The following is an 11,498-nucleotide window of genomic DNA, read 5'->3' on the forward strand; positions in this document are numbered from 1 at the left end:
GACACACATCCTTTTCCAGGCAGATTTGTAACATCTTTAGTTGATTGGAATTCTTAATTATTGTCCTAATGATGGAAATCGGGATTTTCAATGCTTTAGCTCTTTTCTTACAGCCACTTTCTATTTTGTGAAGCTCAACAATCTTGTTCTGCACATCAGAACTATATTATTTGGTTTTATTCCTTGTGATGGATGATTAAGGAAATTTGGCCTTTGTGCTCCTGATATTTATAATCCTGTGAAACAGGAAGTTATTGCTGGACAATATCATACTCCTAGTCATTCCAGTGTGCTAAATAAATGCAAATATGAATGGGAATAAACTTCAGAGATATTTTACTCATTATAATTTCTAAGGGTGCCAATAATTGTGCCCCATCATGCATATGAGAAAAACATTTATTTCATAATGTAAGTTTCCCCCCACTTTTAATTGTTTTACTTCAATGAAAGGTTTGCATTTTGTGAATTTTTTGAATGTAAGATCATAAAGATAAACAAAGCAGATTTATTTTCATAGCTGTCTTTGCGCATATTTACCAAGGGTGCCAATATTAGTGGAGGGCACTGTATATGAAGTGCATATTGTCACGAATCTGGTCGGTGTCCCGTTGTCCACTCACCACCAGATGTCACTCTCGCCTCACCTACACACTCTGACTGTTACTTTGCATCTCGGACTGCATCTCCCATCCTCCACCGCTCTGATTGCGTCAGCCCCCGTGACCAATCAGGCGTTCCATAAAAACCCCGGTCCTCCCCAGTGCACTTCACGGATTGTTGAATCGTTGTGTTGTTGTATTCCTAGTTCCTGTTCCAAGTTCCTAGTTCCTGGTTTTTGATCTCTCGCCTGGTTATCTTGTTATCGTCTGTCTAGCCGCCTGCCTTTTCGGACTATCGCTCGTCTTCCTGGACTATTCTCTCGTTTCGCCTCCTACATTCCTGTTTACTGTTGTTTGACCCTGCCTGCACGACCATGTATCTGTCTCGTCCATGTAATAAAAGCTTGCAAGTGGATCCGCTCGCCTCTCGCCTCTCATTCCGTGTTACACATATATGAACAGAATTGGTCCAAAATCGTTCATCTTATGGGGCTGTCAGGTGATGAACGAACGATTTGAACCTGAAGACTTGAGAGATGAACTAATCAATTCTTTTTCCGACTCACACTGCATTGGTTAAGCTTATGGGGCTGTCACGTGATGAACAAACAACTCACACCCGAAAAATTGTCAGATATGAGGTGAGGTGAGCTAATCATAGACTAAAGACCCAGGCAAACAATTAATTAACCTTTTCTGTTTTTTATAGCATTATAGTTTTGTCTTGTTTGTAGTGTGATCAAGGTTTGTGTAAGCAGTAGATGTGTTAGGGAAGTAACACGTAACATTTTTTAATTATATTTTGCTAAAATGAACCAAATGACTCTAAAAAAAAAAAAAAAAAAAAAAGATTTGTTCATTTTGCTGAATGAGACTCAAAGGTCCGAGTCGGTAAAATGATCCAAACTTCCCATTAAGTTCTATATATATATATATATATATATATATATATATAAAAAGCTTACTATTTTAAATATTATTTTGGGTTTCAATAGATAATAGAAGGAACTTAGTAAGCATCTATGATTTGAATACTTAAATGCAGGCATTTTTGGTTGTGAGACGGGAGTTTTGGACCAATTCTGTAGAATGGCTCATAGACGTATGGCGGTTTAGTGGTGTAGACCAGTGGTTCTCAGTGGTATTTAGTGTTGTTTCTTTGACTGTACACTCTGTAACACACTCAAAATGGTTTTTGCAGTCTTGCGACCCATCAGTTTAGAAACACTGATGTAGACTTGGTATCATTCCTTAGTACAGTTACTTTGAAATATGGTTTCATAACATATTCAACATTTTGATTTTGTACATTCTGATCGGTTCATCACAGCATCCAGTGGTGTTACATATTCTCATTTCCACGTCATGTATTTCAGTTTGCGCATTCAAAGTAAAGGCCCGTTCACACCATGAAAGAAAAGTATAATGATAAGGGGCTGAAAACTCGTACGCATTTAGCGTGAGGCTCAAGAGGACACTGAAAACTGGCAACAGGCAAGACAGAGCAGCACACTTATTATTTAGTTCCAAAAATCTCTAAACAAAAATATCAACTAACTAGAACTGAACTAAAATATAGTACAATTATTTAATTGATTAAAGGTTACACTTAAGCGTTTTGAACACATTTGACTGCCAAGGAGAACATATTGTCTCTTTATCACTCCCCAGAATAAAATAATCAGCTATTAGTTATCAATGCACAATCAATGCACATTATGTGTTATTAATTAGCAGTAATTGCTAAAAATATAGTGAAACTGCTGTCTGTCCTACTTAAACTCATTCAAAGAGATTGACAGCTCAGAGTTATTTGGAACTGTTGAGAGCCCCATGAACCACGTGACTGTGTGGCGGTGAGATCAAAGCATGTCGCAACTCTGTTTCTTAACAGCTCTGTTTTCAATGTTCTGAAACATACAGTAACATTTAAAATTTTTAGATGAATGCCCAACTAACAATTCGAAAATAACATGTTCCATAAACGTTTTTGTGCTAACATTTTGTAATAATGACCAACTGGTATTTTTTTCCCTTTTTTATCCTTTTAAATTGTTAACTATTATCTTTACAAGTTTATATTCATGCCAGAAACCATATTTTATTATCTTATTATTTGTTATTTTTATTTATTTTGTTGCTTTTTACACTGTAAAAAGTGATACATTAAATGTACTCAATAAAATTGTGTATAGATTACAAGCAATATTATTAATTAAATTTAAAACATAAGAATTAATCAATGAATTAGAATTAATCAAATGAGATACTTACAAATTAGCCATTCAAAATGAGTAAAATTGCACAAAAAGATAAGTAAAATTTAAACAAAAATATGGAAACAAAAAAAGCACTATACTAATGAATACTGTTATGCATGCCAGGCCAGTAGTTGGCGATCAAGAAACACCCTTCAAAAACATAATACACATGCACATGATGTCATCTTTTTTTCACAAATTCACCTTTTTTATTGTTTATATGGAGATATAAACAAATTGTTTTTTACAGTGTACTTTGTTTGTTTAGTTTCAGAAATTCTAAATAGGTAATGTTAACTTCGTGGCAAGTTTGTACATTGGAGAGTTGGTTTTTGTCACGTTTTGTCACGTAATGTAATGCTAAAGTTACATCCTCAAAAGAATCTCAGCTTTTGAATAGTTCCAGAAATCAGATGTGTCCTAACATCTCACTAGCTAGATGTGACACCAGTAAGGTGTTGAATCAAAATCTTCAAAAATATTTGCAAAGACTGGTGTAATAGCGGTTACATTGTTAAACCCCAAAAATAGCTAGTAGCATTGACTAATGCCCATTAGCAATATCAATTACTAAAAACCATTATTTCACATGTCATTGAACTCTGTAAAAATAACCTGATGAAATCACTCTTTCTCAGAGTCTGAGACAAGATAATTTCTCATTCAGCTGTTGTATTTCAAGATGATAAAGAATACGGGCATGCAAGATTTAAGTTCCCCCAAATTGTTAACAAATATAAATATAGCATATAAATATGTACATAATCACTCCAGGTTTTCTTGGAGGGTTTTAGACTGCAAATCAAGATTTACACCGGCTTTGAGGCTAGCACTCTCTGCTCATGCTATATCTTTGCAGCTATCATAATAATAATTTAACAGTGAGATTTGTGTCTGAATCACATCTAAACCCATAAAATTTCAGCATTTCAAAGTTATTTACCCTACTGTTAGTGATGTGCTTTCCACACGCAAAAACAAACACAAACACAAACTTTGTCCCTTTTTTTTTGACCTGATTCTCTTTACCTTCACAGCAAATACTTTAGTGTCTGTTTAATCTGACAAATATCTTTAAGAACTTTTAAAACATTTTCAGGATTTAAAAAAAAAACCCCTGTTTAACCCCTTCAGTTTTCCTGTTGTTCTTACGTTAAAATAAGAACACATTTCGGCACTGTGATTGTATATTTAGCAACTATTAATCATGTGTTACTGCTTCTGTTTACTGATCCTAAAATGCTCTTCCAATTGATGTTAAAGTCAGTTATCTAGCTTAACATCTGACCACTCCATAACTGTAGAAATTATATCATCTGACCCAGTATCTTAGCTACCCATACAGTACGTACAGAATTTCCATGAAAAGCCAAACAGAACACACTCACTCTGCATTGCAGTAGTTAAGCCAGGAGAAGACGCCTGCGAGAGTCGTCCCCGTCCTCACTCGTGGTCCGGAGTCAGAAGCCCAGTGGTCTGGGACATTCCACCGTCTGGTCCTGCGAGAAACAACACCGACTCCACTCTTACGGAGATAACAGCTCCGTGTTATTCCATCCTGCCGACAACGCAAAAATGTTAGATCACTGTCTCCATGCTTAGACAATTAAGATCCTGCCCCGGACGCCAGATACCGTCAGAAAATATCAGTTTGTCTGGTAACAGAACAACTCAACAGCAGAGTAGTTTAATACTCAAACCCTGTTAACAGGAGGTCTTGTCTGATACACAAAAAATACCCAAAACACTATTAACAGTTTTCTGTCAGCCAAGAAGCTGACTGAGGAAAAGGCCAGTGAAAGTGAAGAGCAGAAGCAGGAGGTGAAGTAAGGATGGTAAAAAGAAGCAGAGTTTATTGAATAGTCTTATTTGTGTATGTCTCAATGCTCAGACTTCATCTGAAGAACACAAATCCAACAAGTATTGTTATACCAAACTGATTCACAGCAACATCCCATAAACCTTGAGTTTCTATAAACATTCCCTTATATCTCTTATTCATGAAGACAACAGTCCTTGAAACCACACAATCATAAGACTAAACAACAATGGAAAAAATATATAAAAAAACAACTACAACATAATATGAATGACTAATCAATTAACGAATCAATAAAATGAATATATAAATGACTATAATGATTATTATAAATGATTATATGATTAAACATGAATAAATGAATGAAGAATAAATTAAAAATATATAAAAAGTAAGCAAAATGTATGGTTGCTCTCAAGGCAAAACACACACAGTTTGCATTTGAGGATTGTCCGGTCCTTCATAGGGAAACCCCTTTAATAAGAATTTGCTACTGTGAGAGCAAAAATCCTTAAGGAAATTACCAGTGAATGCAGGCAACATTTCTGATACACTGTGGTTTTACTCAGAGAAAAGCTGAAACAGAGATCAGCATAACAGAATGAGTTTTTGCATATTTTGGATATTTGGATATTTGGAAAGGTTTCACAAACATATAATATTTATTAGCCTACTTGAAGAGATTTTCAATGGTTTTCAATTTTCAACACAAATTACACACAGTCATGCAACAAGCAATTTTACAAGTTGCTAGATAAGGACTATAAACATACTGGGTTAGATCCAGGTTTATTATCTAGGGACCAGTTTTCTAGACTTCTAACACTTCGGTTTGGTTTTCTTGTCCTGCTCGTCCACTTCCATGTGCACTAAAGTCCAGATGATCTTCAGCAAAAGCCGTCTCCAGCACCAGCTGCAGAGACCGTTTAAGCTTCTTCTTATACTCATCACACATGAACACATAGAGAAAGGGGTTCAGACAGCTGTTTAGATCAACCAGGTAGAAACTGACAATTTTAAACACGTCTTGGTCCTTTTTTTCTGCAGTTACTGAATTAAAACTCCAAACATGGTATGGAAACCAACATATGAAAAAAGCTAAGATTACAGTTATAATGACCCGGTACGACCTGAGCTGCTTTCTGCTTTTGAAGTGTTTGATTCGAACTCCAATAGCTATATATGAAGATGCAATGATCAGAAAGGGCATGAGGAAGCCCACTGTAAATTCATATGTGATCAGATATAAATTATTATGAACCATTATGTAGTAAGGAATGCTGCAGCCGATGGATGAAACCCACACAATTATACAAATGATCCTGGCTCCAAGTAAAGTTCGTTTGTTTTGTGCCCAAACAACCATCCATGTGCACAGGCATCGGTCCAGACTGATAACTACAAGAAAGAAAATACTAGCAAACAGATTCATCGATGACATCTTGATGAAATTATCCAGTGATTTACTTTTCCACTGGCCTAAAACTGAGAAATGCTCTGTGCATGAGTATAACAAGTAGATGAAGTCTGCAACTGCCAAGTTGAGAAACCACATGACACTGACAGTCATCTTCATTCTGCAGCCAGTCAGAAATATGACAATCCCATTTCCAATGAGACCCACAACAATAGTGGCAAGTGAAATGCAAGCTGAAAAGATCGCCAAGTTTGTCAATCCCTTCTGCTGCATAGTGTTGTTTTGCACTGTGCTTCCGGTCATGTTTTCAGCTTCAAAACTGGTGTTTTCTACACAAAGAAGAAAGAGAGAGAAAACAGTGAGGGCTGATTTTGGATCTGTTTCAAAAGCGTCAGCTTATCATCCTGATGTGTTTTTAAAAATCGAATTGTGACATTTATCTTTGAGTTCTAACTTTGTAACATGCAACTGCGGGTTATTAAGTCAGAATTGTTAGACATAAACTTGCAATTCTGAGAATAAACTTGCAATTCTGACCCTCAGAGTTGGACATTATAACTCACAATTGCAAGTTTATATCCGGCAATTCTGACTTTATAACTGCTCCTTGAGGCTATGTCACGCAGTTCTGAGAAAAAAAGTCAGAAATGCAAGATGTAAACTCTCAATTGTGAGAAAAAAAGCAAAATTGTGAGATGAAAAAAAAAATCGCAATTATCTTTTTAAATTTTTTATTCAGTGGCGGAAACGGGCTTCCGTTATATTTTGAAGACTGTATATTTGTATTTGTTTTTTTTTTTTTTTTATATATATTTTCAAAAAAACCTTATTAGATATTATATTAGAATTTATCGATGATGTCAATGCTATTATTTTTTTTTTTTAAATCTACCTAGTTAAGTACCTACTTAAAACCTTAAGGTCAGTTGCTGCCCTAAATGTTTGACAATAATCAAAAATTATTTTTTTTTTAAATATTAATTAAATTTTAAATAAATAATAGTTTAAATTGTTTACATTATGTTAAGTAATTGAAATACATGTTTTGCCATCATTTTTACAATTCACAAGACACTGTATGTGTCCATTGATTGTGTCTTACACAGTTTTACATTTACTACACTCTGAGAGTTATAAACCTGTTAATATAAATAATACACATAATTAGTTCTTACCCTTTTTTTAAGTTGTTGATGCACTGTATAAGTCAAGTCTTGATCTTGGTCTGTCTTGTCTTCTCAATCCTGTTGACATTTTCTCTATAGGCTGATTTGTTGTTATTACTGATAATGGCCTACAGTGTGGCATCATAAGCACAGTTAGTTAAAAGATCAGAGATTTAACTGGTTTCACAGGGGGTGGTGGGCATGTCTTCAGAATCTTTTTGGGCATGACAGCAAAATCTTTCCGGCCACACTAGGAAGTTCTTGCTGATTGATTTTATCATCAGTTGGGGCTAAAAGTAAAAAGCAAACACAAATGGCTAGAAGCCAGCAAAAATGCATGTTCATTTTGTATCTTGATATTTCATCAGAACACTGCTACCGGATATTTCAAAATGTACTTCACTGAAACTGCTGTCATTCTAGGGGTGGGCAATATGGCAAAAATATCATATCATGATTTTTTTCAGAAATATCACGATTCACCATTTTATCATGATTCTTTGTGATGTTGGTTTTGCTATTTTGCAAATTGTCTGAGCATTACAGTCAAACTATTTTCCCTATTTTAAAAACTAAGACTTTCAAGGTTAAAAAGTTTTAAATAAAAAAAAGAATAGCAAATATTTAGGCCAAAGTGGGAGATCATAAAAATGTTTGTCATTATTTTATCTTTGTTATTAAAAAATAAAAACAAGGAATACAAACAGTGCTTTATTTTTCAGGTATAGTAGGTGTATTTAGCAGTAGCATTCAAGAAATTGAAATAACAAATATAAAAAATGAAACACTGTATGCTTATACACTATATACATCAATTGTACATTGATTCTTATTAAAGCAACTGTATTAAATTTCTTCAGTCAAGAGCAGTGAGTGATTTTACTCTTTGTGTTTTGTTTTAATAACAATTAAAATAATAGTTCACCCCAAAATAAAAAATCTGTCATCTGTCTGTCAATTCTGGCATAGTGTTTTATTTTAATACCATCATTTACTCACTCTCAGGTTGTTTTAAGCCTGAATGAGTTTCTTTTTTCTGTTGAACGTAGTCTATTTGATCATTTCTATTATTAAATTCAATGGGGACCAGCTACTGGTTGGTTATCCACATTCTTCAAAATATCTTATTTTGTGTTTAGCACAGGAAAGAAAGAAATACAGGTCAACATGTAACTGAGTAAATAATGGCAGAATTATAATTTTTGGGTGAACTATCCTTCTGACGACAAGCAGCAGCATGTTTAGTACTGCCCCTTTAAGAGCTGCACATCTAATGTACAGGCAGGCATTCATTTTTTCTCTCAATAGTTTACTTTCACTTTAGACATAAGCTACTCTAAACTGTTTTTATATGTTACCTTGTGTGTTTTGACAATATTAGCGTAATTAGACGTAATACATAACTTGAGTTGAGTTGAGTAATTAGGCTATTTGACAGGATTTTAATATGCGCGCGTTTCAGGTGTATGCGCAGTGGAAACGCGCATGTTGGGACAGCACGCGAATGAAATGTTTAACCAGCAAAGCTTTAGAGCAAATAATGTACTTTTGTGATTGTGAATAAGTGCAGTGTCCTGTGAGTAAGCAGTGTCTACCGCTGCGTTAAAGGGGTCATCGGATGCCCATTTTCCATTTTCAAGTTGATATGATTCTTTTGGGTCTTAATGAAAAGTCTCTAATATACTTTGATTAAAAATTCTCAATGGTTTTGTAAAACAACACCCTTTTTACCTTGTCAAAATGAGCTCGGCAAAAATCATCTCATTCTAAAGGGTTGTTCCTTTAAATGCAAATGAGCTCTGCTCGCCCCGCCCCTCTCTTCTCTCTGTGGAAAGACGCTCTTGTTTACATTAGTCGCATTTAGCCGCGCTTAGCTGCTAAACTTCCTAACTACCACGTTATAAGGAAAGGTGATTGCGAAGATTTATAAAAAAACGATTCTACACACTTCTGCTGTAAGTTAAGTTGGATCACGAATGATTAATGCGAACATAGATGCATTTATATAGATCGGGAGGCGCATTTCATTCACAAACAAACGTAATCTACTGAATCTTCAGCGGCTCAGATGTCGGGAGTAAATGACGACCACTATGTTCATTATTACATCCAGCAACACAACACCTCAATCACTCAATCGGAGATATTCTTGTCTAACTTACATCCCTGCTCTGGCATCAAAACATGGTAAGTTACTGGACTGTGACAGCTGGTCTAAGGTAAGAGCTCATGTCAATTAACTATTGTGGGAGCGGCCTCTGTCAGTGTGACGGCACACCGACAGGCATCTGAGAACAGCTCCATTTGAAAAAGGGGATATTCTTTTTACAGATTAATTAAAAAACACTGCATGGATTTTTATCATTATAGGGTAGATTTGTACATACACTGCCAACACACATTAATGTTCAAACAACATGAAAAAGTGAAGACTGCATCCGATGACCCCTGATGTGAATGTATGCCGCGTTGTACAGTATAATGAGGCGGAGGCGCCAGAACTGCAACTGATAGAATAGCGTGATACTACGAAATTTCTCAAAACACAGATCGTAGAGACATTTTTATTATCCACGATCAAAAATCATAATATCGCACACCCCTATGTCATTCTAGTTTTTCTTACTCTTTTGGACTATATCATGAACTTAATTCTTCATGTTTTTGGATGTAAAAATGTGTATGTCTGTACAATCACACATACCCACACATACACTAACTAATTAACTAACTAACTAACTAAATAAATAAGTAAGTAACTAAGTAACTAACTAAGTAAATAACTAATTAGAAATAAAATCACAATTTTTTTTAATAATGTACATTGAACGACTTGTCTTACAAAAAAAAGAAAAAAAAAAGCAAACATTTTCTTTTTCTTTCTTTCTCTTTTTTTGATGTTTTAAGTTAAAAAATGCATTGAAATAGTTTTTTTCACCTTTGTATGAAATCTATTCAAACAGTGTTGTAAAGCAAAAGCAAGAGCACATTTTAGTTCACTATAAAACAGTGATCTATGAAAATGAGATACAAATACACAATAAATTTACTAATTTATTGACATTTAGTGTATATTTAGCTTCAGCTTTCTATATATGTATGGCACAGCATATCTATAATTTCTAATGGTTGGCACATCAACTTCCATTAAAGGGGCCATCGGATGCAAAGTTCACTTTTACATGTTGTTTGAACATTAATGTGTCTTGGCAGTGTATGTACAAATCTACCCTATAATGATAAAAATCCATTCAGTGTTTTTTAATTAATCTGTAAAAATAATATCCCCTTTTTCAAATCGAGCCATTCTTAGATGCCTGTCGGTGTGCCGCCTTAAATCAGCTGTAACAGTCCAACCTCCATTGTTGGAGCAGGGATGTAAGTTAGTTGCTGTAAGTTGTGTTGCTGGATGTAATAATGAATGTAGTAGTCATCATTTACTCCCGACATCTGAGCCGCTGAAGATGATGAGGATTACGTTTGTTTGTGAATGGAATGCGCCTCCCGATCCACATATATCCCACTATGTTCGTGCAAATCATTCGTGATCCAGCCTCATTTACAGCAGAAGTGAGTATAAGGGTTTTTTTATGAATTTATCTTTGCGATCGCCTTTCCTAATAACGTGCTAGTTAGCAAGTTTAGCGGCTAAATGCGGCTAAATGTGACTAAAGTAAACAGGCTCGTCACTTCACAGAGAGAAGAGAGGGGCGGGGCAAGCAGAGCTCATTAACATTTAAAGCAACCTCGACCAGAACAGGATGATTTTTGCAGACCAGATTTTGGCAAGGTAAAAAAGGTGTTATTTACACTACCATTGAGAAATTTTAACCAAAGCTATGTTATAGACTTTTCATGTTATAAAGTCTATGTTATAGATTTTTCATTAAGACCCTAAAGAATCATATCAACTTGTGGAAAATAAGTGTCTGATGACCCCTTTAATCATCTCACAATGTGAAAAAATTATGAAGAGCACACTGTTAATATTTTATTTTCATAGCTTATTTAATTTAAATATACATTTGGTACCATGAGTGTTTAATTTAACCCTCAAGTGTCAAAGACAGGCTCAGAGAGGGACCCGATCCACTCTGGGAAAGAGATTTGTGTTGGGATTGGGAATGTTGCCAGAAGAGAGCCAGGTGTTCCTCTGCGAACGCTCTCTCGAACACTAGGGCTGTTCAATTTCGAAAATTTTGGAATCTAGTCTGATTCCGATTCCTGGTTCTG

At 35.1% G+C, this 11,498-nt stretch overlaps 1 protein-coding gene across 3 annotated transcripts in view; it reads right to left on the reverse strand.

Annotated features, from left to right (window-relative positions):
- Positions 1-7,811, reverse strand: part of LOC127160862 (C3a anaphylatoxin chemotactic receptor) — a 10,057-nt gene extending 2,246 nt beyond the window's left edge. The window contains exons 1-2 of one of the 3 annotated variants that reach the window (XR_007826868.1): positions 7,275-7,811; positions 4,826-6,428 (exon numbers count right to left, since the gene is read on the reverse strand). Coding sequence is in view for 1 of the 3 variants with exons in the window: in XM_051103509.1 (XP_050959466.1) it covers positions 5,494-6,402 (909 nt within the window). In the remaining 2 variants the exon portion in view is untranslated. Of the gene's footprint in view, positions 1-4,685; positions 6,429-7,274 lie in introns of those variants that run through there. The other 2 variants (XM_051103509.1, XM_051103508.1) reach the window with 2 other exon arrangements.
- Between the last annotated feature and the right edge of the window lie 3,687 nt (positions 7,812-11,498).

This window comes from Labeo rohita, unplaced genomic scaffold (genome assembly GCF_022985175.1).
Source record: "Labeo rohita strain BAU-BD-2019 unplaced genomic scaffold, IGBB_LRoh.1.0 scaffold_479, whole genome shotgun sequence".
In the NCBI taxonomy this organism is placed as follows: domain Eukaryota; kingdom Metazoa; phylum Chordata; class Actinopteri; order Cypriniformes; family Cyprinidae; genus Labeo; species Labeo rohita.